At 60.5% G+C, this 27,476-nt stretch overlaps 1 protein-coding gene across 2 annotated transcripts; it reads right to left on the bottom strand.

Annotated features, from left to right (window-relative positions):
• Nucleotides 1-20,918, bottom strand: HNF1B (HNF1 homeobox B). Of its 2 annotated transcripts, none has more exons than XM_064729220.1 (9): nt 20,581-20,918; nt 16,060-16,259; nt 14,556-14,742; nt 13,870-14,111; nt 6,829-6,989; nt 3,932-4,064; nt 3,641-3,832; nt 3,152-3,270; nt 1-549 (listed from the first exon to the last, which is right to left on the bottom strand). In XM_064729220.1, the coding sequence occupies exons 1-9, from the start codon at nt 20,916-20,918 to the stop codon at nt 529-531; spliced, it is 1,593 nt and encodes a 530-aa protein (XP_064585290.1). In that variant the 3' UTR covers nt 1-528. The 2 variants fall into 2 exon arrangements, with proteins under 2 accessions (XP_064585290.1, XP_064585289.1); XM_064729219.1 differs by having other exon boundaries at nt 14,556-14,820.
• Between the last annotated feature and the right edge of the window lie 6,558 nt (nt 20,919-27,476).

A 27,476-nucleotide genomic window follows, 5' to 3' on the forward strand; every position in this document is an offset into this window, starting at 1 on the left:
TATACAGATGGGGGAATTGCACTTAATTACAGTAGTTTACATCCATTGGACAAAATTTACTTCTTTTTTATATAAATCTCTATGTATAGGAGTGGGAGGGGGGAGGATGGAGCAGACTGTACCTATATTTACAGGTTAATTGGCTCAGTTCAACAACACATGCAGTTCCTCCCTCCGAACGCCAAGTAACAGACCCGGTCCCTCTCAGTCCGAGTGGAGGAGTACAACTCAAACATGATCCATCTTCCCCTTCTGCCAGCTCCCAGCACAGCCCGTGCCTCGTTCCTCGGGAGAGCCTCTTGCAAGGCAAACACTTCAGCAAAACAATCCCCAAGACACGTCTTGGAAACACTGCGTGGAGGGATGGAGAGGCAGGACCGGGAGAGCCCCGGAGAGGGAGCCCCGGGCCCGGCTCCGTGTCGGGCTCCTCGCTCGCTGCTGGGCGCTGCTCCGGCAGGCGGCTCCCGGCGGGATGGTGAGGAAAAGGAGATCCCGTTGCTGTGTGCAAAAGCAGCGAGGTGTGGAGCATCACCAGGCTTGCAGGGGACACTGTGCAAGGAGAGAGAGCGGCACAGTGAGCGGCGCCGGCAGGAGGAGGCAGCAACACAAAGCATTCGGAGGCATCGCCTCCTGCATCACTCCTGCATCACCTCCTGTATCCCTGCATCACCTCCTGCATCACTCCTGAATCACCTCCTGTATCCCTGCATCACCTCCTGCATCACTCCTGAATCACCTTCTGTATCCCTGCATCACCTCCTGCATCACCTCCTGCATCCCTGCATCACCTCCTGTATCCCTGCATCACCTCCTGCATCCCTGCATCACCTCCTGCATCCCTGCATCACCTCCTGCATCACCTCCTGCATCACTCCTGCATCACCTCCTGTATCCCTGCATCACCTCCTGCATCACCTCCTGATCACCTCCTGTATCCCTGCATCACCTCCTGCATCACCTCCTGTATCCCTGCATCACCTCCTGCATCACCTCCTGATCACCTCCTGCATCCCTGCTTCACCTCCTGCCCTGCTCTGTGACCACCTTGGTTCTGCCCTGCTCAGCCCCCAGCCCTCCCTGGCACCCCAGTGGGGGAGCCAGTGAGAAAATACTTTCTTAGCCAGCTATTGCCACCCCTCCCAAAAATAATAACGCCAAAAAAGGTCCTGTTTGTGCCTAGGCTGTGCCAGGAGTCCTGTTTGTGCCCGGGAGCAGCCAGGCGTGAGGCTGAGCTCGGCTGGGGTGGGAGCAGTGCTGGGGCTCATCCCCAGCAATGCTCCCATCTCCAGGGACAGAGCCCCCCGTTCCACATCCATCCCACTGCAGGGGCCCCTTCCCCATCCCTGCCCATCCCGGGGGTCCCCCCGATCCCGGCGGGCCCGGCAGGGGCGGGGTGACCTTGCACAGCAAACATCATCAGGCGCAGATAAGGAGACGCCAGGAGGCTCCCGTGACATGTCATTAGGGACTGGCCCTGGCTATCAGGTGTTTGCCAACGTCATAAACGCCGTGCCTCGGCCCCGAGCGTTGTCAAAGGAACAGAGAGGTATTTGCCCCTTCCAGGTCTAACAGCAGCATCTGATAAGGGAGCTGGGGGTGAGCAGGGACCTCCCTCCAGCCCCATCCCCCTGGCAGGACCTGGAGCAGCCACCTCCGCCACGGAACAGGTTTTGGGATCTGGTGGGGGCTCCCTGCCTTATGCCGAGGCAAAGTGTGGACGAGCCAGGGCACAGCCCCTGGCAACTCCAGTCAATGATAGAAACCCAAATCACCGAAAACATTCAGGTATTTGGGTGTTGAGCTGCATTTATCGCCCCCCTACACTGCATCTGTCACACTCCATCCACCTCTGGCTGATGAAACTGCTGACCACCAAGAAAGAAATCCATGCCCAAAGATAAATTTTCCTGCTATATCTTGGGCACAGAATGGCTGGTAGGAAATAGACCCTGGGGGCTGGGAGGGTTTGCTGTTGGACACAGCTCACATCCTGCCCTGGTGCTTGCAGGATCTTTATCGTGTATTGGGCGTAACAGGGGTGGGTGCAGGGTCTTGGCCCCATATCCCTCCTGAGCCCTGCTGGAATTGAAGCGCAGGAAGGTGATGGAGGCAGAGCCCCGGCGTGGTCAGGGTAGGCTGATCGCAGGGCCCCGGGCAGCAGGGGATGGCCGGGCTCCATCTCGCTGCCAGGGACATTTCCTGTGTCCCGGGGCTGCCGCATCAAAGGCAGCAGAGCTCGATTAATCAGGGGCAGTTCGGGCTGAGCGCGCAGCAGATGGGCCGATAACGCCGCACGCAGGAAATGGAGCCAGGGGCGGCCGTGCCTGAGCGCTCACCCTGGGACTGCCCCGAGTGGGATCCCCCGGGGGAGCCGTTCCTGACCCCTCCCCAAGCGCCCCGAACCCCCCAGGTGTCCCCTTTGCAGCCCCTTCCTCCGCCCCTGCCCAGGATCCCGCAGCGGTGCTGGGGGGGTCTCTCAGCAATCCCACGCTGTATTTACTCTGTGGTCATTGCAGACATTTTTTCCCTGTCCCCTGTCAAACCTCGGGAAGAAAAGTTTATCTGAATGCAAGTTCAAGGCTCTCTCTTATTTATCTAGCGATCAATAAGGGCCACATATTTCCCACAGTCCCCAGAGTTGGCTCTCAGAAAGAGACCATTGTCTCAGGAAAACCTCACACACCTGATTTGAACCAGGATAAGTCCGGCCTTACACCTGCAGTGGGCAGATGATAAAGGTTTATGGGCTGGGGGAGGCTGGGCAGCCTTGGACTCCACTTGACTCCAGCCAGGGTTGATCCCCTGGATGTGGGCAGCAGAACCTGCTTGGTTCTGCCTCCTCAGCCCCAGCAGGATGCTCCACTCTCAGGGATGAGCAGGGCCTGCCTGGTACCACCAAAACCACCCAAATCCCTTCCCACCACTGCAGGCAGGTGTTCTGGAGCCAAAACCACCCAAATCCCATCCCACCACCACAAGCAGGTGTTCTAGAGCCCATGAAGGGACTGCGGTGGGGTTCCCATCCTCAGCTCCCCCCAGGAGATGGGGTCTGTGCTACTCCCCCCTCCAGCCCCACATGCAGAGGGGGTAAAGCTGCCCCCCAGGCTCCCAGCCCACCCTGTGCCCCCTCAGCCAGCCCTGTGGGCATTACCTGCTTGCTGGAGGACATGTTGGTGAGCGTGCTGATGCTGCTGGTGTCCGTCACCACCATGGCCGAGGGGAAGCGCGAGGTGTGCGAGTACTGGGGGGGCTCCTGCTTGTGTGTGTACACTGTGGGCACAAGGGGACAGGTCAGGGAAAAACCACCCCAGACCCTGCCATGGCATGTCCAGGAATGGGAACGGGCAGCAGGGAATGGGGATGGGATCAAACAAGGCAAGGGAAGAACCCAGCACTTCCCTCCAAGCCGCTGCATCTTCAGGCAGCAGCTCACCCCCAGGAACCCGTGGGGATTGAGGGGCTGTGGCTGGACCAGAGGGAGGAAGGGATGAGGCAGGATGTGACCAGCCTGCACTGCTGAGCATCCATGGGCTGGAGCCATGAGAGGGCCAGCAGCCAAGGGCAGGGCAGGAGGAGGAGGGCCCAAGCTGATTTCCCATGTGAATCCATACAGGGGCCCGTGCAGCTCCCCAGGCCTTACTGTGTGAGTTCTGCAGCTGGGTGACCGTGGCCATGAAGGGCTGCTGTGCCATGTGGCCCGGGGACTGCTGCATCAGGGGCTGCTGGTGCGGGCTGTGCAGCTGCTGGGAGAACTGCACGGGCTGCAGGGCTGCCAGGCTGCCCGCCACGCTGTTGATGACGGGGACGCTCTGGGCCTGCGAGGTGTTCAGACCTGGCAGCAGGGAGAGAGCAGAGCGGGGCATCAGCAGGGGCAGCAGGGCCACCCTGCCAGGGCAGGGCAGGGCACCAGGGGAGCTGGGGGGGCACTTACTCTGGGCGATGGCCATGACCCCCGAGAGCGGCGTCATGATGAGGTTCTGCGACTGCTGCGCGTTGTGGTGGGACAGGCTGTGGATGTTGGTCAGGGTGCTCACCGGGGGCAGCCCGCCCCCCGACACCGAGATCTGCGGGGCAGGACAGGCACAGTCAGCACAGCCCCCTCCTGCTCTCCATGGGAGCCATCAGCAGAGCCCCCTCCTCCTCCTCTCCATGGGGACATGGGGACCATCAGCACAGCCCCCTCCTGATCTCCATGGGAGCCATCAGCAGAGCCCCCTCCTCCCCTCTTCCATGGGGCTTGGGGGCATCAGCAGAGCCCCCTCCCCAGAGAGAAGCAGCTGCAGTCCCGCTGGGTTTCACCCCAGACAGCCCCCCCTGACTGCAGCACCTCAGCTTGGTGTTAATGTACAGCAGAGCAGCGTTGGGAAAGGCTCTGCTGGCACTGGCCTCCAGCTGCACTGGAGCATGGCACTGGAACACAGCACATCCCAAACCCTGGCTGCTCTGTACCCCGAGTCCAAGCTCCAGCCCCGGGGACAGCTGAGGGCTCTCAGCACTCATTAACTCCTAACCATCCTTATGAGACTCAGCCATTCTGCTTGCAGGGGAAAGTGGGACCTATAAACTCAGGGAAGTGGAGAAAAATGACGGGAGGAAGGTTAAAAGGGCCTCGTGGTGATGATCTTAGTCACCAAGCTGGCAGGATACTGGTGAGACAGGGCGGGTGTGCACAGCCAGAGCCAGTGCTGGGGTTTCGGGCCAAAGTTTAGGGATCAGACAAAGGCACTTGGCATGTGCTGCCAGCACTGGGGCTGCTCCCCAGGACTGTAAGTGCCTCATTTCTTTAACTGCTGCCCCTTCCCCTAATTCCTGCTGTTAGCCCTCCTGCACAGGGTGATCCCAGTCCCAGCACAGAGCCATCCCTGCAGCCCTTCAGGTGACATTTCTGGACACCGGTGCCGAGCACCTTGTTTATTTTGCACATGTGAGCTGGAGATAGCAATTGAAACAAATCCATCAATAAATTCCACAGCCCGGGAGTGACTCACGTTTCCTGATCCGGTATTTTCCACTTTCCAAGTGCCTCCAAGGCCGGGTTACAGCACACTCGGCTGCACAAGCCAAACAGCTCCCGGCGGGCACACGCTGCAGCCCTGGCTCTTCTCATGGGGTGTTTGGCCCCAGAGCACTGCACCTGCACTGGGCATGATGGAAAAGACCCTCCGGGCACTGGGCCCTCAGGGCAGACCCTCTGGCACTGACACAGCCCAGGCAAACACCGGAGCAGGAAAGAGTGAGCCACGAGGGATTTCAGTAATGCTCTTTCCTGAGAGATGCAGCAACTTCCTTGGCAGCTCCTCGTTTCATGTGGGGCAGTAAAGGCACATGTTTACTTACTAGAAACCACAGCCTACAGCATGTTTCTATTAAATCACTGGCAAGCACCAGCTAGCCCTGCCTGGAGATCAGAGATAAGCTGGTAGAGCCAGGGTCCCCACGGCTGGGCAGTGTCTGTGCCTTGGGGAGAGCTCTTCTGCTGCACTTCACCGAGTGCCTTTCCCATATTAACCTGCTCCCTTTCCTCCTGCCGTGCTGCCCAGCCCCTTCTGGGGGTCTCTGCCCAGTCCCAGGAGCTGGCAGGGGGTGCTGGCATTGCCTGGAGCTCGGGGACCCCCACCCTGGGCATGCAGTGCTGCTGCCTTTGTCCCTGACTCATTTTATGGCTTCCAGGCTGAGGGTTATGAGGCTCAACACACCCTGGGCTGAGCTGGGCGTGCTGGGGCAGAGGCAGTGGGCTGGGGGGCTGGGGTGTCTGTCTGCAGTGTGCCCCCAGCATGGCAGGGCACGTTGGGCTCGGCAGGGTGAGTGCCAGAGCAGAGGGGCTGCACAGAGACCCTCCCCAGCCAGGGGGAATGGCACAGTGAAACGGTGCCATAGTGAGGGAGGGCACAGTGAGCCCCTCCATGGGCACCCAGCCTCACCAGGGCACCCACAGCATGGCCCAGCAGGGACAGCCCTCTGAAAATGGAAGTGAAAACCGGGCAGGAACCGGCTTGGCCCCGTCACCCAGTGCCATGTTTGACTTTCGATTTCAGCCGGAAAAAAAACTCCTGGAAAAGCAGCAGCTGCAGGCAAAGCCCTGCCAGGCTGCTCCAGGGACGGGCTGTGCTCGGCTATCACACCCATCCCGTGCTGGCCTGAGCCTCTGTACCCCTCCTTGTCCTCCTGCACCCCTCCTTGTCCTCCTGCACCCCTCCTTGTCCTCCTGCACCCCTCCTTGTCCTGTTCCTTCACCCACCCTGCAGGGGCTTTGCCCCAGGAAGGGGCACCCCGAGTGCCAGGGCCCTGCAGCAGCAGCATGGGGACATGTCCAGCAGCACAGGGATGCTGGTGTCCCCATCCCCATCAGGGATGCTGATGTCCCATCTCCATTCCTGCCATGCTGACACTGACAGCTCTGCCCAGCAGAGCCCCATGGCAAAGGGGAGAGGGAGAGGCAGGAGCTGGGGGGCAGAGCCAGCATGAGCAGCTTCCATCCCCTGGGACAGGAAGGTCCCTGCTAGCAGGAAAAGCTCTTCCCAAACTCGGGAGGGCTTCAGGAGAAGTAATGAATGAGTATTTTATCGATACCATGTCATGGGCAGGGGAAAGCAAACAGAGATCCACCCAGCCTGCAATCAATGAGCCCGGCTCTGGCAGATGCAGCTGGAGCACACCGTGTGTCCCACCGCCTCGGAGGTGGGGACAGCGGCACCCCGGGCCCCCACAATGCCCCATTGTTCAGCCGGGCCGGTGTGAAACCCGGGGAAAGCTCTGTTTGCTCTGCCCCTGGGCCCTCTTATCTTATCAGCGCCGCCGCCGCCGCCACAATGGGCCAGGTGTACTCACCATTTTCCCTTCGGGAGACAGCAGAGCGTGGCCCGGGTCCAGGCTGGCCGGGGAGACCTGCTGCAGCACAGCCTGGCTCGTGGTGACCATGGCAGCGCCGCCGTGGTGGCTGATGGCCCCCGAGGACACGGCCTCGCCGCCCGCCTGGCTGTACCTGACCCCTGAAAAACATGGGCATGGTGTCATCCATGGGGGACACAGAGATGTGCCAGGTGTGCCCTGGCTGTACCTGACCCCTGAAACACACACACGGGGCTGGCATCATCCATGGGGAACACAGAGATGTGCCAGGTGTGCCCTGGCTGTACCTGACCCCTGAAAAACATGGGGCTGGCATCATCCATGGGGGATACAGAGCAGTGCCAGGTGTGCCCTGGCTGTACCTGACCCCTACAACACACACACACGGGGCTGCAGTGAGCCAGAGGGAGCAGACACCCCCCAGCCCACAGAGCAGACCCCAGCCCTCCCCTGCCCTCAGGGAAATCTGCCCCCAGCACAGGTCTCCCATATAAATGTATTTAATTTGGCCGAAGCACCCCACACTGATAGCCATATGATCAGCCATGTGCCATGGAAAGGCATCCACAGATCACAAATAATTAACTGAGGAAAACCCAGGGCAAACAAAAGTGTCTTTTACAGGGCTGCCCTGACAGCTAGGGTGAAAAACCATTTGTTAGGAGGAAAAACCACTTGTTAGGAGGAGCCCAGCCCTGTGCTCCCAGCCAGATTCACTGAACTGCTCTGGGATGGACATGGTGGAGGATGGACAGACAGACAAACCATGGTTCTGGAGGAAAATCCCATGGTGGCTCCTCAGAGTGCCCACCAGGGAGGCTCAGCCTGGGGCTGGCTCATGAAGGATGCTCTAAGGACAACTCTAAAATCCATCTCTGAACCAAGGAAAAGCAAAGAAACCAGAACTGGAGCCCAGGAGCTCTCCCCAGCTCCAAAACCAAGCCCAGAGCCACGCACAGCCTCCACCCAAACCACACCACAGCCACTCTGCAATCACCCCCGAATTTCCCCCATCAGCTGGTTAAACACGAGCCACAGATAGGAATCTGCTCCATGTCTGGCTCCTGATGATTTCCCAGCAAACCCCTTTATCCCTGATAATAAAAGAATGTCCTCTGGCAGGTGGATATTGGCCCGAGTGGACGTCCAGGGTAAACATTTAAACATTGCCCAACCTGGGCACTGTCACACACATTCCCATTCCCGTTCCCATTCCCATTCCCATTCCCGTTCCCGTTCCCATTCCCGTTCCTGCAGAGGGTGCTTCATTCACTGTGGGCCGGGATCCATCCCGCTGTGGAACAATGGCAGGGAGATAAAACAAAGCCCTTTCTTCTGGCCGTGATCTGAGAGATAGACCAGGGCAGACGGCTTCTCTCGCCAGAGAAATCAGAGTTTCTGCTGTCTTCAGGCTCCTCTGGGCTCAGCCAAACAACAAAAAGTGCATTTTAAATGCAAAATCATGCCCTATCCAGCCGAGGGGGTGGTACCCCGTCAGCCAAGCCACCCAAAGCTGTGAAGCTGGCTTTAAAACACACAGAAGGGTGGTTAAATGCTGATTCTGAAGCTCTTCCTTGCAGCCCCAAGGACGAGCCTTTGATTGTTTGAGGAACAATAACCAGTGCCGAGATCCCCAGATAGGCTGGGGACTGAGATTTTGGGCCTCCAGATAAAACCACTGCAGGCTCTGTGTGTTGATGAAGAGTCCTGATGAGGATTAGCTCTCCCCAGGAGAGCCAGGCTGGGCTCTGGGGCTGGGGACAGCAGGGCCACTGTCCAGCCCCACCAGGGACCTGCTCAGAACCACTTGCAGGGCAGGCAGAATCCTCCTGCAGGGCTCATTTTGGGAAGCATCCACCCTCACTGGGCTGTCCCCATCCCCACAACAAGAGGAGTGTTATTATTATTATTTCCCCATCCCCACAATGGGAGGAGTGTTGTTATTATTATTTTTATTTCCCCATCCCCACAATGGGAGTGTTATCATTAATATTCCCCATCCCCACAATGGGAGGGGTGTTGTTATTATTATTATTATTCCCCATCCCCACAATGGGAGGAATGTTATTATTTACGTGTCCCCAGGGCTGGGCTGCATTTGGGCAGATCACATCATTCACATCAGGGATATTAATGCCACCACAAGGCATTGCTGCTGCTGTCACTGCTGGGACTCAGGGAGCTCCCTGGGGATGGGGGTGCCTTTCCTCTCAGCTCCCAGGGCTCTCCATCACTGAGGGCTGGGATGCAGCCCTGCCCTGGCAGCACAGCCCTGGGAGCTCCCCAGAGGGCTGGGGTGAATGCAGGGGCAGGGTTACAGCTGGGAGCACCAGGAATGAAGGATTCCTCCAGAGCTCTGGCATCCAGGCTTTATGGGCCGGGCCCAGACAGCCATCAGGGCCCAGCACAAGGGTTCTCCTGCTGCTCTGCTGTGCCTCCACAGCTGGAGGCAGCCCTTGTGCAAAGGGATTTATTCCCCCTCAGTCTGCTCCCTCAGGAGAGGAGCCGGGATGGGGTCACAGGAACGGGTCTGGCCCGGGAGCCTGCCCTCCTCAAGGCTTTATTTTTAACTGGAGCTACAGCCATAACATAAAAGTGTGTTTATGGGACGGGCCATTGTGTGGGCCCTGAGCTGCACAGGCTGTGAAATGTTTTACTGCCCTCCCCTGCCCCAGCAGGGTCTGGCTCCATAGCCTTAACCCTGCTCCAGCCACGGATGGGGACAGCAGTGACAGCCCCAGGGCAGGGGCCCTGTGCACCACAGACACCCCAGCACCTCCTGACTGCTCTGGGTGCCACACTCACCCTCCTGGCTTGGCTTTGGGGGCTTTTGGGATGGTGGAGGGGAGTTTGGGGCAAGGATCAGTCTCTTTATCACTCTCATCGCAGCCTTGTGCCTTTCCTCAGAACACACCAGGCCCTGCCTTTGGCAGGCACCAGCAGGGAAGCAGTTTGGTTCTGCTTTGCTTTAAGTCATGTTTGATATTAATAAATTGTATATATTAAAACAAAACCCTCATTGTGCTTGTGAGAGCCCTGCTGCCACCGTGCCACAGCACATCCCAGCCTCCAGCCTGCCCCTTCCCCCAGCTCTAGGCTTCTGCCCAGACCTTCACCAATGTCCTGCACATCACCAGCCATGCCAAACCCCAAAACAGACCCCAAAAATTCACCTGTGATCTGGTGGTGGAGGGGATACAGCTCTGGCTCTGCCTGACCCTCCAGGATGCAGGCCAGGGTGTGAAAATGGGGTGAGAAAAGCAAAGTGTAATTTTTGGGGACATGCTGGAGTCAGTGATGCTTCACCCGCTGACACTACGGACAGCCAGGTCACTGTGGGACAACTTCACCCTCCCAAAATTCAGGTCCAGGCAGCACCGAGGGCACCTCTGATTTTTGGGCTGCCACTCAAATTGTCCCTAAAGTGTTAATCTCGCTCAGTTACAGAGGTGCATAGTTTATATCCATTATAAACCCGTTTATGGGGACTAGACCCTCCCATTTCGCTGCTGTCATAAAGTTCTAATTACCCCCATAAAGCAGGGAAAAGCTCCTAACAGTGCACTGTACCCAGCCAGCCCCACAATGTCCCTGACAGTAAAATATTACAGCCACTGCCACGGGGTCCCAGCGAGAGACAGCACCCCCAGAACACGGGGAGGGAGCCAGGAACAGACCAGGGTACCCAAAGCCAGGAACAAACCAGGGTACCCCAGAGCCAGGGTTTGCTGATGGGCTCTTCTTGTAAAGGGAAGGTAAAGCCCTTCAGCTGCCCTTTGGGTTTTAGGGAGACTATCAGGGGTGGCACTGGGTTATTTTTATGTTTATCTCCAGCTGCAGAGACAGCTAAATGTGTGTGTGTGTATATATATATATATATATATATATATATATATATATATATATAATGCATTTAATATAGAGATATCTAAATTTATATATATATAAGTAATGCATTTTAATATTATATATATTATATATATATAATTAATGCATTTTAATTTATATATCTATATATATATATGTAATTCATTTTAATATATATCTATATACACATATATGTGTAAATAAATGTGATTGCTCAGATATTGATCTGGTACTCTAATGTTTGCAGAGCAGGGATGGAAGGATGGATGGATGGATGGATGGATGGATGGAAGGATGGATGGATGGATGGATGGATGGATGGATGGATGGATGGATGGATGGATGACACCCTGACCCCCATGGGTGTGCAGCCCCCCAGGACAGGCTGGAGATGATGCTGTGCCCCCCAGACAGGCTCCAGGGATGCTGTGCCCCCCACCCTGGGGCCCTTTGTATGCAGGGCGGGCTCGGGGCCGGGCGGTGATTCCCCTAATCTCATCAATGCCCCGATTGTCTTCGGGGCTCTTGAAGATAAAATGGCATAAGCCAGAGTCTGCCATGGCACCGAGATAAAGCCCCGAGTGACCTTCAAATCAAACAGGGAACCAAGATCGCTGATAAAACCCAGAGGAAGGGAAAAGTCCAGCCTCGGAGAGGAGCCTCCGAGATAGAAAGGCTTTAAGTATTTACCTGCAAACAGTTAAAACCCACAGCTCGAGGCCTGACAGATGGGTCCCCGAGAAGAGGCCGGGGGATGTTTGACTTTTACAGCTCCCATCCCTGCCCCGCTGTCATCCCGCCCTTTGGCAGGACCCCATTGATGTCCCAAGGAGGGGTGACCCCCTTTGTGCAGGGGCACGGGGAGCTCTGAGCAGCCCCAGAGCTGCAGCCCCCGCGTTTCCGTGGCGGGCAGGGGGACAGGGACACTGTCCCAGGCTGTCATTAAGCTGTTAAGGCATTGAGCGGCCCAGACGCCGCCACCTCGGGGCAAGGACAGTTCAAATCCCAGCATGGACAGCCACCATGGGGTCAGCCGGGTGTGCCCCACCCGGAGGGCATCCCAAACATCCCCCGGAGGGGTTATACAGCAGGGATGCACCCGGTGGTGGTTTGGGAACGTCTGGGATGCAGCTTGGTCCAAGCGCCCTGAAGCAATCATGGCTGAGCTCCATCCCTGCCTGCTTCCCCCAGAATCAGCCCTAAAACCCCACGGTGTCCTGGAGCAATCAAATCAACCCTAAAACCCCACAGTGTCCTGGAGCAACCATGGCTGAGCTCCATCCCTGCCTGCTTCCCCCAGAATCAGCCCTAAAACCCCACGGTGTAAAACCCCACGGTGTCCTGGAGCAATCACGGCTGAGCTCCATCCCAGCCTGCTTCCCCCAAAATCAGCCCTAAAACCCCACGGTGTCCTGGAGCAATCAAATCAACCCTAAAACCCCACAGTGTCCTGGAGCAACCATGGCTGAGCTCCATCCCTGCCTGCTGCCCCCAAAATCAGCCCTAAAACCCCACGGTGTCCCTTGGCATGCCCATCTTCCCCTCCTCAGGACGGATCCCAGCACCAGAGAAATCCCCACATCGGAGCCCTGCTGACCCCTCCGGAGGGGCCGTGCTCCGCAGCCATCACTCCTGCCCCACTGAAAGCCCCTCGGCTCGGGCTGTCAGCGGCCCTACAAGAGCCCTATAGGCACGGCCGGCCCCTGCTGGCCCCGCTCCGACGGCCAAAGAAAGCCGGGGCCTTAAGGGCCCTCCAGCGCCGAGATAAATGCCCGCGGTCCCAGTAATTGCTGTCCCCTGCCCGAAGGACACAAAGGCTCTCGGGGGCGCCCCATGTGCGCTGCCAGGCCGGGGGCACATCAAAGGCAGCGGGCTCCGTTCAAAGCCCCGCCGTAATTGTCAATTAAGCATGCACGGGGGACACGCCGTGACAATGCAGGGCTGCATGCTGGTGGGGCATTGTGAGCCCCGCCGCGACACCGAAAACAGCTGATGCTGCTGACAATGTGCTTGTAGGGCACCTTGTAAGCAATCAGCCGCTGACAGCAGGGCAAACGTCCCGCCCGTCCCGGCCATTGTGCGGGGCATTCCTGGGGCAGGGTCACATCTTGGTCACCGCTGGCCGGTCCCCGGGATGCTGCCGGTTCCTCCGGGGCCGGGAGCGGCGCACGGACATCCCCGGGGGCTGCCAGCACCGAGCTCCGGTGTGCAGGAGCATCCCTGGTACCCTGCCCTTCCTTCCCTTGGGGACTGTCCGCAGCACGGGCTCCGTCGGGTTTGCCTTGTGCCGAGCTGAGTGTGGGTTACACCAGGCAGGGGCATTTCCACAGCTGGGTCTGTGTCACACCAGGCTGGGGCATTTCCCGGGCTGTGTCCGAGGGGACGCGGGGCAGTGGGGATGCTGAGCCCCCATCACCGAGCCCCCTGTGCCCATAGCAGGCTGCAGGTAAGGGACAATGGGGATTGTTCTCCCAACAATGCCTCTCGCCCCTGCCCGGCGTGCAGCCCCCTCCCCATGCCGTTATCTCCCACTCAATCCCCCGGGGGTTTTCGGGGGCTCTGCTCAGCTCTGCCCAGCCCTGGGCACGGCAGGGCCGGACTTTGGGCTGTGAGGAGGAGGAGGAGGGGTCACCCTGCACCCCTTACAGCTTTCTTCATCCTCCTCGCTCCGCTGTGGCACAGGGTGCTGCAGAGCCATGCAGCCAGCCCAGTGCAGGGGGGCCAGGACACGCTGCCACCCCTTCCCTCTGCATTGCCTGTGCACCCCCAGAACCTCCCCAGTGGGCTGCACCCCATGAACTGGCACTGGCACAACGCTGTGCACCCCCAGAACCTCCCCAGCGGGCTACACCCCATGAACTGGCACTGCCACACCACGGCAGGCACGGGGCAGCTCCTCCTGCCCTGCTGGGCACAGCCTCTCCCTGCCCAGCCGAGCCCACACGGAACTGAGCTGCCGTGAGCTAAACCAATCAAGCAAACACTGATTTATCCCGGCACGGCGGAAATCCAGCCCTCACCACGCGGCCACAACGCTGCAGTGACAGCACGAGCTGCCCTCCATCACCATCGGGAGCAGGCTGAGCATCCTCTCCCTGCACACACAGCACCCCCAAAATCTGCCATCCCCCCGGCACCCTGGGCAAGGCTCACCTGGCATTTTGCTGGGCGGGGAGGCGCTGGGCTGGTTGTGGTGGGGGGAGCCGTGGGACAGCAGCAGGTTCATGCTGTGCGGGGGCTGGCCCGAGCTGTAGGCATCCATGGCCAGTTTCTGGCGGAACGCCTCCTCCTTGCGCCGGTTGGCAAACCAGTTGTACACCCGCACCTCCGTCACCAGGTTGGAGCCCAGCCCGTGCGCCTTGGAGGGGGACACTCCTCGCTGCAGACACTCGGCCCTGCAGGGCAAGGGACACGTGTGAGCAAGGGGGCTGCTGGGGGCAAGCAGGGGGCTTGGCACACCACAAATGTGGGGGAGTTTCAGCCCTTCCTGCACGGCCACCCAGCCATGCTGTAAACGCCATCCCCGCTCCCTCTGACAATGCTGCAGCATCCCTGTGGTACCCCCTGTACCATCCCTGCAGCATCCCCATCACACCCCTGCCCAAGCATGGAGCTCACTCTGCCCCAGACATCACCCAGAGGGGGAAAACATGGCAAGGAGAGGCCTGGCAGCTCGGCAAAGCTGTGCCACGAGCCAAGGAGCAGGGTGGTGAGCCTGGAGCATGGCATCTCCCACGGCATCTCCTGCAGCATCTCCTGCAGCATCTCCCGTGGCTTTCTGAAGCAAGGCTGAGGCTGTGGGCAGGGGAGGCAGCCCAGGTGCGTGGGGCAGCCATTACCTGTTGCACTCCTCCACCAGGGTCTCCCTCTCCTCCTTGCTCGGGTTCTTCTGGCGCTCGTAGGCTTGGTACAAGATTTGCTGGGAGGCCGGCCCCCACTTGAACCGATTGCGCCGCATCTTCTTGCTGGGCGTTTCGGAGCAGGCGTCGTCGAGCTGGGCAGCCCCCTGGTTCTGCTGATTGAACTCTGGAAAGAGAAACAGCAGCTGATCCTGACTGCCTTTGTCTGTCATATTTCCACAACCCTGGACTGCCTGGTTGAACTCTGAAAGAGAAAGGAGCAGACGTGAGCTGGCCTGTGGCCACCGTCCTGCACCGAGGGTCCCCCGTGTCCCCTGCCCAGCACCCCGAGCCCAGGGCAGCCTTTGGAGCCAGCCAGGTGCCCCCTGCCACCCACCCGGGAAGGGAAGGGGCCAGCCTGCTGCCACCCCTGTTTAATGGGGAGGCATGAGCAGGGCACGCCATGGCCATGCATATTCATGGGCAGGGCCCTGCCAGCCCGCACTTGTTTCGGGAGGATTTTTCCAGCAGGACGGCTGCAGAGCCCCCCGAGAGGGAGCCCCAGATCTGTGCTCAGCCACAGCTCCCTGCCAGTCCCCTCCCAGCGTGGTGGGACACCAGCCCTGTGCCGGGGCGGGCAGCACCAGAGGTGACCTTCGGCGGCCGCCCCAGCCCCGGCACTTGTCACCACGGCAGTAAAGGGAGATTAATGGGAGGGTTTTATTATTCCCAGTTTTGCAGGGGAATTCTCCCTCTTTTTATAATGGCTTTTCCCCCCGTGATGGGGGGGAAGCACAGGGCAAGGCTGGAGCAGGCTCTGTTTGCTCTAACGTCTCAAGGTGTGTTTTCTGAGCAATGGTATTTGGCGCTAAACCCTTCTCTGCACTTCCCCTCTGCTGGATATTGCATCCTGCTGGAAGAGGGAGGCAGAGCCCTTTCCTGAGGGGTGCCAGTGCCACTCAGGGCTGCTTTGAGAGCTACGGGACAGATCCCAGGGCAGGGAAGAGTGGGAGAGGGGCACAAAGGAATGGTCTGTGTGCTTGGTCAAAATAATCTGCATTTTAAACGGCACAGACTGCCCCAAACCCTGCTACACACAGCAGCAACTCAGGGGGTTTTAATTTTCTCTCTCTACATTTTTTGCACTTAGTTGAAAAAAAATGAGCAGCCTGAAAAATAACAAGGAAAAGTGCAAAGATGGGAAAGGCACCCAATTGTGAGCCATCATTAATTGCTTTCCCAGCTCTAACAAACACAAATACCCAGAAATTCAGCCGTGTGGATGAGCCGGGGGGAACCCTGCCACCCAGAGCGGCTCTCACCCACTTTTCCTGCACCTTAAATTCATTTTACTTGGAAAACTGCTCTGGGGAGGCGGTGTCTGGGGTTGGTGCTGGTGCCCAGGGCAGGACAGGGACACGGGGACCCCCATTGCCCCCATTGCCCCCATTGCCCCCATTGCCCCCATTGCCCCCCATTGCCCCCCACTCCCACAGGTACTTACGGCGGAGGATCTCCCGCTGCTTGCGGACGTACCACGTGTACAGGGCAGCTCTCTTCTGGGTCTTCATGGGGGTGCCCTTGTTGAGGTGCTGGGACAGGTGGGACTGGTTGAGGCCGGTGACATCCACCACCTCCCTCTGGGGGATGTTGTGCTGCTGCATGTAGCCCTTGATCATCTTCGCTGCCCGCCACGGGTCCTCGCTGTGGGCAGGGAAACCAAGGGTTAATACCTGCTGCCAGGGGAAAGCCCCCAGGATTTGCTTCTCCCCATAATGGAGACCTTTCATTACTATCATTATTAATTATTATTATTAAAACTGTTTCAGAAGGACACAAGATCCTTGGAGTGTATGTTTTTCCCAAAGCCCCCAAAACAGCCCTGTCCCAGCCCAGGGTGTGGGATGGGATGGGATGGGGGCTCACACCATCACTGTGTGATCACAGCCAGGCTGCTCCCCCAGAGAGCACCCCAGTGTCCCATCAGGACACACCAAGGTCCCATCCATGCCAGCAAAGCTCCTCCAGACCTCCAAGGAGAAGCACAGCCCGTCCAAGAGCTGCTGCCCTTGCGTTCGGCGCCATTTCCCCCATGGAAGATACGCACAGGCAGTGGGACACACACATGGATGGGCATGGGGAGCCCATCCTGCCCTGCTAATGAAGAAGGAGCAGTGCTGGGGATGCTTTTCCTGCCCTGCTCAGGGTGCAGCACCTGCACTGTGCCCGTGCCCCCTGCCCTGCCGCCGAACCCCACACGCCGCGCTTGCTGTGCCGCTTCTTCCTTCCATTCCCACAGGGATAATGACCTAAAAATCTCAATATCCCCTTAAAAAGGACCCTATTCCCTCGCTCTCACAGCTGTGCATGCACTGACCGTACGCAAAAGGCTGAGAAGCCAAGGTCAAACCAGGCACACAAACCCCGAACGCAAAACCGAAACCAAACCCCCGAAAATTTTGAGTCACTCCTGATTATTATTAAACACTTGAATTTGGCTCCTGTAGGACCCAGGTGTAAATGACTCTTCTCTAAATCACACTACTTTACTGTCCGCTGATTCAGTCTGCTGATTAGCGTCATTTAATTTTAGAAAAAATAAAATTACGAAAATTAGCTGAAAATCCAAATGCGGCCCGTGGTCTTTAGCTCTATCGAATGCCCAGTGTGACAGCAGAGCAAGAGGCCAAAACACCTGTGCTGTATCCAAGACCCCAGAGTTTATTCCGGGCTAAAAGGGAGCACCTTCAGCACTGAAAAATCAGTGTGCGCCCAGAGCTGGTCACAGTCCTGCACTCAAATAATGCGATGCCCCAACGCCGGCTTGGAACGTCCAACTGCTTTCCCAATTCATCACCTACTTTGGATCCTTCACCTTGTCAAGTGAAGGAAAAAAAAAAAAAGCCCAACAAGTAAATTTCTTACTTTTATTCCTGAATGTAGCTTGAAAACAAAGCTGGTTGGATCCACGGCAAAACACCGGAGCAGAGCCAAGCTGGGCTTTGTCAGCCCTGGGAAGGAGCCACGGAGCCTTCCTGGAGCTGCTGAGCCCAAAGCTGCACCCCCAGGCAGGGAACCCTGCTGGTTTGGGGGTCCTTTCCATGGGACGGCTCCCAGAAAAAGTGGGAATCAAGGAGAAGGATGTGGAGGAAATGTCCTGCCCAGGAGAACCAGGTAAAGCCGCCTGCCCCAGCTGAGGGGCTCGGGCAGACCTCTGTCACCAGCAGTCCATGCCACCCAACTGATCCCACTAATTACTGATTAATAACGAGTTAATGAAACAGAGCTCATTATCATTTCCAAGAGAGGTTTGGTTCGCAACCGAGCCCAGGGCAGTTTGCTCAGAGTGAAACCGAGAGCCGGTGAATCAGAGCACGCTTGGAAAATGTCAAATGAGGGACTCGGGGGCTACACAGGAGATTTGGAAATTCACATAAAATTTGGCAACATTTAGGTTGGAAAAATATCTGAGAATTAGGAAAAAAAGTCCCGGAATTTCCCTCCATTTAATTATTTTTAAAAAGTCTTCACCTTGACATTTCCAACGTGTTTCACACTTACACTTTCAAAACAATTACTCAGGTCTTAATTTCTGAGCAGTGATTTTTCCTTTACGAATCAACTTGACCGTATTCAAAAGGGTTAAACAACCTGAAACCAAACCCAAACATTTTGTTTCATGTTAAACAAAATGTTTGGACTTGACCCAAAATGAAACGTTTGAGTGTTTGTTTGGCCTCTTTTTTTTTTCCTTTCTTTTTTGGTAACCTAAAAAGCCAGAGAGGAAAACCTTTTGAGTCAACACCAGCCCTTATTCTTTGATTCTGTCACCAAAATGAAATAAAACAAACATGAATTGTCCAATCTTCAACAGGAGTTTACTTACAAACAAAACCAAAGCCCCGACCCAACCCAGGAGTGCTTTCTAATACTGGAAAACCAGTTTACAGCCCTGGCTCCACGATCCTTCTCACCAGAACCATGGAAAGGTGTTTTTCTTGCACAAAATTAGCCCCACAAAGCCTGGCTGCCAATGCTGCCCGAGAAAAAGCCATTATTTCCCCATCCAGCCTCACACACAGGCAGGGGGCAAATCCTGTTCCTCTTCCCAGCGATTCCCAGACCAGCTCGCCCATTTTGTCAGCCTCAAAACCAGGTAAATACACTCCACATCCTCAGAGAAATATGCCAAGAATTTATAGAGATGGATTATAAGCCCAGCTCCCTGCAGAACTGCCATCCTGCCCAGCATCTCCCCGCACACCAGGCTGTGCCTGCGCTCCCCACACATCTCGGGGTGGCTCTGCTGGGTCCCCAGGGCTGGTGGCCTTCCCACAGCCCCCAGCCCACGGGTGGCATCTGGGGTTTATTATTTCCCTGAGTGAGGCGTGGGTGAGCCCTGCAGGTGGATGGGGCAGGGTGGGAGCTGTGGGGTCTGTCCAGAGCTGGGCTCTCCATGGGTGACCCCACAGCACCCACCACGCCATGGGTGGGCAGCAAAGCCCCAGCCATGGTCCCAGAGAGCTGCAGGGCTCCTGAGCAGCCCAGGGATGTGGGCACAGCCCGGGCTGAGCCTGCCGTGGGTCGGGACGCCGGGGGAATGGGAGAAGAGGGGCTCAGCCCCAGCAGGGCTGCGGTCGCTGTCTCCCGGCCGCCCTGGCTGCGCCCTCTCCAAGTACAAAGGCCTCTCTCAGAGCAAACACGAGCTCCTTGCAAAGGCTCCTCAGGGACATGTGCCCGCTCTTGTTTGCACCCGAGGCAAACTTTGCTCAGAAACACCTGTGGGAGCACGGGGACCCCGGCGTTCAGCACCCCGGGCACCCCGGGTGGATGTGGCCAGCAAGGGGACACTGGGGACAGGCGGGAGCACCCCGGGGTGCGGGCTCCGTGCCGGACAGGAGGGCTGGGAGCCCATCGGGAGAGGCCCGCGATGGATCCTCCCTCGCAGGAGCCCCCTCGGCACCCGAAGGGTCCCAGTCTGGGTGGGCACGGGTGGCACTGCCCGGTCCCCAACGGGCACCTGCCGGTACCGGGGCGGGACTGGAGCGCGACTGCCGAGATCCCGGGGGAAGAGTCGGGGCCGTCCCCGGGCTCTGCGGGCTGGCGGAGGGCACAGGCACACACGGCCTGCAGCGCCGGGCACACAGGGCCGGCAGCGCCGGGCACACAGGGCCGGCAGCACCGGGCACACACGGCGGCAGCCCCGGGGCCGCGCTCCGGGCACCGCGCTGGGCATCGCGACAGGAACGGCAGCGCCCGGCGTCCCCACACTGACAGAGCCCGAGCTGTGCCCGCCGCACTCGGGGCCGGCCCGCGGGGCTCCCACCTGCTCACACCGGCGCCGCTTCCCCGGGGCTCCAGAGCGGGGTCGGTGCCGCTCCCACGGGCCGGGGCAGCGCTGCCCGCCGAGCCCGGGGCTGCCCCGTTCGGCCCGGCCCGGCCCGGCCCGGTTCGGTTCGGAGCGGAGCCGCATCTCGGGATGGGCCGGAGCGGAGCCGCCGCCGTCGGGGTTCCCTCCTCCTTCCCCGCTCCCGGTCCGTTTTACAACCCCGGCAATGAATAACCTGCCGGCCCGATCGCCCTGATCGCGGCCTTTTGTGTATCTTTCTGTTGATGATTTATAGAAATAAATTAATAACGCCCCGGGCTCCACGTGGTGCGGTTTACGTTTGAGCCGCCGGCGCGGACGGACGGAGCCGGCGGCCGGTCCGAGCCCCGCCGCGACCGGGGACGGGCAGCCCCGACGGGACGGGGGGACGCGGCCGCCGGGTCCGGCTTCCCCCTGCCCGCTCCGCTCCTCTCCGCCGCGGGGTCCGGACAGGGAGCCCCGGGAGCCCCGGGAGCCGCCACCGGGACCGACCGCGGGGCGGGCGGGGAGCCCCGGGAGCCGCCACGGGCGGGACACGGCGAGCGGGGAGCGCCGGGAGCCCGCACCGGGCCCGGCACACCGGAGCGAGCCCCGGCAGGGCGCTGGGGCCGCGGCCGTCGGGCCGAGCCCCGCGGGCGGATCCGGCGGTGCCGGTACCTGATCATCCTCTCCACCTCCGCCCGCTGCTCCACGGCCTCCTCCGTGTTGAGCGACTGCAGCTCGCGGAGGATCTGCGGCGTGTCAAAGTCGTCGCCGTCCTCGGAGCCCTCGTCGCCCGAGAGCTTGCCCTTGCCGTGCCCGTTGGCCAGCGGCGGCAGCGCGGCCCTGCCGTCGGGGGGCCCGCCCGGAGACAGCGGCAGGCTCTCCAGCTTGACGCCGAAGCCGGCGGCGGGCACCATGTCCTCCAGGGCGCGGATCAGCCCCTCCTTGGTGGCGCCGGAGCTGAGCAGGGCGCCCAGCAGCTCCCGTTGCAGGGCGCTCAGCTGGGACACCATCCTCCCCGCTCCTGCCGCTCCGCTCGCCGCGCTGCTCCCGCTCCGCCCCGGCCGCGGCTGCTGCGGGCCGCGGGCCGCGCTCTACCGAGCCATGACCGCCACCATAAGGCATTATACCTTATGCAAATCAGCGCCAAAGCCTCTCCTCCGGCCCCCGCCCCGGCCCGGCACGGCTCGGCCCGGCCCTTAGCGCCCGCCGGGGCGGACTTTGCCTCGCGGCCCGCGGGAGGCCCCGGGGGAGCGGCGGGGGCAGCGCCGGGCGGGACGGCGCGCACGGGCACGGCACGGCACGGCACGGCACGGCACCGCACGGCACGGCGGCTCCGAGCGCCCCAGAGCCGCCGTCGGGGGTCCCGGGGCCGGGAGCGCCCCGGGAAGGGAGCGCCGCCCTCTGCTCGCGCCCCCCGGGCCGAGCCGGGACCCGCGGCGGGTTCGGCTCCGTCGGGCGCTGTGCCCGCGCTGGAACGGGGCCAGCATGAGAGAGAGCCCCGCGCGGTTTCTCGCCCCGTGCCCTCCAGTGTGTGGGTCCTGCTGCCCCAGCCCCGGGGCAGGAACAGGCTGGAAGCACCCCCAGGATGGGGGTTACCCGTGGGGGTCCCGGCCCCACTGTGGGGCAGCTCTGGGGACAGGCTCGGTGCCATTTAGCTGTGCGGGACATGGCAGGACACACAGTTATAGCAGAGGGGACACTGCGGGGACAGAGGTCACAGGGGACACCGAGCCCCCACTGACCCGAGCCAGCAGCCAGGGCTGGGAGCAGGAACAGGTTTGGGAATGGGCAGAGGAGAGATCCAAGCTGTGCTCTGGGATCTGAACAAAACCTGCTTTTCCTATCGCTGTGAATGCACCAAGATCAACAAAAATCAAAATTAAATTCACTGAAATCAAAGCAGGCACACGACAAGAGGCAGCAGCACTCCCAGAGCAGGGCAGAGGAGCCCGGGACCCTTCAGGGGAAGGCAGGCCTGAAATCTCCACTCATGACTGCCCAGGTGCCCAAAGCACTTCCCGTTCCTGCTGCTCCTGGCAAAGGCCAGCAGCTCCAAACCCAGTGTTCCCAGCCCAAATTCAGACTTCTCCAGGGCACCCAGAGCTACCTGCCCATCTCCAAACACACAGAAACTCCTGCCAGCCCCCAGCACCCATGGCAGACCCCAAATGCAGCCCCAGAGCCCCTCAGGAGCTCAGCTGTGGTCCCTGACCCTCTGGCCATGGATCCGCTGTCAGTCAGAGTCCCTGGGCAGCTGCTGGTGGCAGTTTGGTTCCTGCAGAGCCAGGCAGAGGCAAGGCAAGGGAAAGGAAGGGAAGGGAAGGAAAAGCCCCGCGGCTGGGCGGGGAACGGCCTGTGCAGGAGCTGCGTGGGCTGGACAGGCTGAACTGCCCATAAAACCATTCCTGCTCCATGGAACATGGCATCACAGCACCCTGAGAGCCCCCTGCCCTCGGGGGACAGGGCAGAGCCACAGGGGGATGCTGGGGATCTCAGGGAGCAGGAAACCTCTCTGTGTTTGGAGTGAGGTGTGGGTGAGCATACATTGGGCTTGTCGTGGCCACACAGCAGCTGAGCACAACAGGACTGAAAAGTCCCCAAAAGCCCCTTCCTGGCTCCCAGCTTGGAGCCAATTCCCAGCCCTGGTGCCACAGGGGGGTGACAGCAGCTCCCTGTGACCCCTCTGGCACCGTGAGAATCCTTGGTGTGGGGGTCAGGGCCTCCCCAGCCCTGCTGTGCCCTGCACCCCGAGGTCTCCAGGGAGCAAATTACTGGTGAGTGTTCCCCCTGTGCTCAGCTCTCCCACCCCTGAGGGTGAGTGGTACCTGCCCACCACTCCCTGCACCCACAGGTGGTCTCTGGTCACCCCAAAATTCTCCAGATCCCAGGAGATGGCAGAGACACCAAACCCATGGGGCTGAGGGACCCTGCAGGGCCTGTGCCACCCTGGGCAGCTCCTCAGTGCCACCAGGGCTGTGTGACACCCTCTGTGCCAGCCCTTCAGTGCCACCAGGGCTGTGTGACACCCTGGGCAGCCCCTCAGTGCCACCAAGGCTGTGTGACACCCTCCGTGCCAGCCTCTCAGTGCCACCAGGGCTGTGTGACACCCTCCGTGCCAGCCCCTCAGTGCCACCAGGGCTGTGTGCCACCCTGGGCAGCTCCTCAGTGCCACCAGGGCTGTGTGACACCCTCTGTGCCAGCCCCTCAGTGCCACCAGGGCTGTGTGCCACCCTCCGTGCCAGCCCTTCAGTGCCACCAGGGCTGTGTGGCACCCTCTGTGCCAGCCCTTCAGTGCCACCAGGGCTGTGTGGCACCCCGGGCAGCCCCTCAGTGCCACCAGGGCTGTGTGACACCCTCCGTGCCAGCCCTTCAGTGCCACCAGGGCTGTGTGGCACCCCCAGCCTGCCCAGACCCCCCAGAAGGGCAGTGCCACCCCCATGCCCAGCCTGGGAACAGCCTGGCTCCTGCCCCAGCAGCTCCCCTGTCCCTTTCAAGTGGGCTGCCGAGCTTTGCCTTGCTCTTTGCACAGCCTTCATGGCATCGCATGATAATCGTGTCCTGTCACAGTGGGTGCCCCGGACCTTGTCCTGTTTCCACACATTTGGAACCACCTGGCTAATGAAGTGGGTGTCGTTTTCTGGTCCATCTCTCTCGCCCCGCTGCTCTTCCCCTTTCTCCACGCCCCGCTCCTCGGTTCTGGCTGCCGGCCGCCCTTTCCCAGCGCTGTCCGGCACAGCTCATTAACTCCGCTGGGCAGAGGAGCGGTCACGGCGGCTGGGGGCCGGGGGTGCCCGGGGCTGCCAGCGCAGCCTTTCCCAGACAGGTTCCCAGATACTTTCCCAGAGAATTTCCCAGCTCGGTTCCCAGCTCTGTTCCCAGCCCCAGCCCGGCGGGAGCATCAGCCCGAGCTTCCAGCGGGAGGTGCCTGCGGCTGGGAATGCGGCAGGCTGCACCAGGAGAGGGTGTTTTAATCTGCTTTAACCGGAGCGTGCTCTGCTCTGCCCTCAAGCCTCCCAAGGCGCCCGGTTCGCAGCCAGCCCGCATGGGCCGGCAGCTCCCAGGGCTGGAGCGGCCTCACCTCCCGCTCTCCATCACCTCAGGGACGCCAAACCAGCAGCCAGCCCATCCCTCCACACCGGCCACAAGGAGGGAAAAGCCGTCCTGGTGCACCCGCCCTGTCCAGGCAATGCCTCACCCACGGCCACCTCCTCCTCCATCACAGAGGGGCCAGCGCTGCTTGCCCTGAGCCAGGCTGCAGCTCCCACCTGGCAGCAGAGCCACGGGGTCAGCCCTGGGCACGGCTCAGGCACTCAGGGGAATTTGCCCTGGCATGGCACGGCACAGGAGCCATGTCCTGGCTGGGCAGCCTCGTGTCCCCTGGCACTGCATGGCACAGGGGCCAGGCCCAGGGCACCCCCTGTCCTGGCTGGGCAGCCTCGTGTCCCCTGGCACCAGCAGGGTGGGCACACAGGAGCACAGGGGCACTGGGGGGATTTTCCTGCGGGCACCAGGGCGGGCACAGCACTGGGGATTTGTGCCAGGGACACATTTGCACGTTTGCTATCGGCCTCTCTCTCATTTTCCCTTACAGTTTGTTTCATTTAACGCCCGAGCGCGTGCGGACACCTCTGACCCCGCGGGCAGTGGGCAAGCGAGTTCCCACCAGAGCAGCCCATTGCAGCCCCTCACGGAGGGTTTCTCTGCTCTGCCCCCACTTGCGCTGAGATTTTCGCATTCCCGGCCCGCCTGCGCCTCCCCCACACGGTGATGTAATGTTTTGAGCCTTCTCCCATCCCCACCTTTATTAAATATGACCCGCGGTTGATCCCAGGGGAAGCTGTGGTTTCGGGAGGGGTCACACATGAAAGGCAGAGCTGCCCGCCCCACTGGCAGGGCCAGGGGACCCCCCTGCCCTGCACCCCAACACACAGAGCCCCCAAAGCTGCCACCGTCACCCTGCGGGGAGGCCAGGGCTGCGGGCACCTTTGTTTAGGGGGCAAATTGCCTTTTGGCTTGTCCCAGACCATGGGCACAGCCCTGGATCTCCCTCTGCAGAGCTGCTGGCAGAGAGTGCTGGGGTGCCCCATCCATGGGCTGAGCCCTGCTGGCCCTGTCCCCTGCTGTCCCCAGCACAGACACCCCACAGATGCCCCATCACGGTCTGTGCTGCACAACCCACTCAGCTCCCAGGAAGGGACATGTCCCAGCTGTCACCAAGCCACAGAGCGAGGGTTTGGGGTGGAAACATCTCCTCTTCCCCCTGCGTGCCCCCTGCCCCAAGCACAGCAAACATCAACCTGGGAAGAGATGCTCTGGGGCTCAGGGATGGATTGAGGGCATGGATTCATCCCCATGTGGTGCACCATGTCTGCTCTCAGCCCACAGGGGCACTCGGGTGGGGCTGGCACCGGCTGGGCTGTGCTGGCAGCAATGGGGAGCCCCCATGCTGCCCCTCCAGCCGTGTGGGTGCACCCACGCTGGGACATGCATCCCCCTGGGGACATCCATCACCCCGTGCCCTCACCCAGAGCCCCGCAGCTCCACCTGGCACGGGAGGAGATGGGACAGGAGCTGGGGCTGGCCCAGGGGGGGACAGGAGCCACCCAGGACCCGCTGGGACAGGGCGCAGGGTGGGCAGGAGGACACCGGCAGCAGCGTTTGTCTGTCACACCGGTAATTAATGTCTCTCCCCTCCGCTTCGCAAATAACTCGCGACTCTCTTTGTCTGGTGATAAATGGCCCCTTTGAAGTTCTCCTTTCTCAAAAGCAAAGCAAAGAAACACTTTCATAATCCGTCTTCACCTCCCGTCCTGCGCCGAGGCTCTGCTGCTCTGGGGGGCACAGGGGGCCTGCTGGGCCCTCACCTGCAGCTGGGACCCCTCTGGGGCTGCTCGTGTCCCTCTGCCCTGCCAGGGGACCCCTCTGGGGCTGCTCGTGTCCCTCTGCCCTGCCAGGGGACAGGCAGTGGCGTCAGGACCACCTCAGCTCGTCCCCTGCCCATGGCCATGGCCATGTGTCCTTCTGCCTTCCCACCACATCTCCTCTCCAGCTGTATCCCCCACTCTGAGCCCCCCCCAAACCCCCAGACCCCTCATTTTTGGAGCCTGGGGGGTTCCCTCAGCCTCGCCGTGTGCGGAGCTGGAGGGAGGGCAGGGCTGGGCAGCCGTGGGCAGCAGGGACCCTGGGCAGGGCTGTGGGGCTGCGGGGTGTGGATGTGACCCCGCACCCACCGGGTCCCCCTGAGCCACGCTCGGGTCCCCCCCAGCCCCAGCTCCCGCTCAGGTTCTGCTTGGCTGCCGCAGCCAAACAAGTTCTGCTGGGCTATAAAAGGCGCTGCTGGGAGCGGGGCAGGCCGGGAGAGCGCTCGGAATCCATGCCAGAGCTCTCGAGGTTGTCACTGGCTTACGTGTCAGGGCAAACAATGCTATCTGCCCCTGGGATCGGCACAAGGAACACCACAACAGGGCCCAAACCCCAAACACGGGGTCACGGGGCACAACCGGGCAGGCAGAGGGTCCCTGAGCCCGGCTGGGCTGCCCCGTGCCCACCGTGCCCGGCTGTGCCCCACGGCCAGCGTGGCACCGGCCCTGTGCCCCTCCTGCTGCACCCCCATCCCGGTGCCAGGCAGGGTGGCCCTGGTGGCCGCTGTGTCCCCACGGGGCGGGCATTGCACGGATGCCATTCTGCTTTGCCGCGTGTCCTCTGACTCTTTATGAATTTTAAGACAAAGCGGAGGGCAGCGAGCTGGAACCGGTGTGGAGGTGGGGTTGTTTTCTGGCAAAACAAAAGCAGAGCGGCCGCTGCCAGGGCCCAGGGGATGCTCAGGGCTGAGGAGCTCCCTGGGAACAGGGGTTCCAAATTTGGGGTGGTTTCAGTGCTGGCCCAACCCAAAACCTGGCCAGCCCCACACCCCTGTGTCACCCCATGAGTGTCTGTGTCACTTGGCCCTTCGTGTGACAATGGTGGCACCAGACATGCTCTGAGCAGGCTGTCCCCACTGGTGCCTCCCCAGGCTGAGGGCAAGAGCTGCCACAACGGAACCTGAGAAACTCAAAAGGTCCCAAGAAAAGTAAAATCCAGCTCTCCACAAGGAAATGCCGTTGGAGGCTGGCACCAATTCCCACCTGTGGCGAGAGCCCCCCACGGGCACAGCCCAGCTCCCCCCGGCCCTGCTGCAGGTGAGACCCCACTCCAGGCCCATTTCCCTGCCTGGGAGGGTCCAGCCCCGGCCCCCAGCGGGGTCCCCAGCGGCCGTGGGGGGAGCCGGGAGGGCAAAAATCAAAAGCAAATTGCGGGAGTCAATGGCGCGGAGCCGCGGGCGGCCTCGGCGGCTGCCGTGTGACTTTGATTCCCCTATCATAACCCCGAATTAAAAATTCAGGCAATTACTTGCATGGCTTCCCCCCGATTAGGCTGGGCCTCGCGTTCATTAATGCGGGCGCACAGAGAAAAGCCATTAGGGCGGCGCTGGGGACGGTTTCGCTGAGAACAGTTCCGCTCCAGGAAGGAGCTGGGCCAAAGCCGAATTTCACACATCCCCGAGGCCGCCCAGGCACGGCCGGGGCCCT

This window comes from Zonotrichia leucophrys, chromosome 19 (assembly GCF_028769735.1).
Source record: "Zonotrichia leucophrys gambelii isolate GWCS_2022_RI chromosome 19, RI_Zleu_2.0, whole genome shotgun sequence".
NCBI classification, from domain to species: Eukaryota; Metazoa; Chordata; class Aves; order Passeriformes; family Passerellidae; genus Zonotrichia; species Zonotrichia leucophrys.

Excerpts from the sequence above, each read along its gene's own strand:
- HNF1B (XM_064729219.1), bottom strand. The coding sequence starts at position 20,918 with ATGGTGTCCCAGCTGAGCGCCCTGCAACGGGAGCTGCTGGGCGCCCTG. Across the intron at positions 14,112-14,555 it reads CTGGTGGAGGAGTGCAACAG|GGCCGAGTGTCTGCAGCGAG; the intron begins GTAATGGCTGCC and ends CTTGCCCTGCAG. Across the intron at positions 3,833-3,931 it reads GGTCATGGCCATCGCCCAGA|GTCTGAACACCTCGCAGGCC; the intron begins GTAAGTGCCCCC and ends CCCTGCTGCCAG.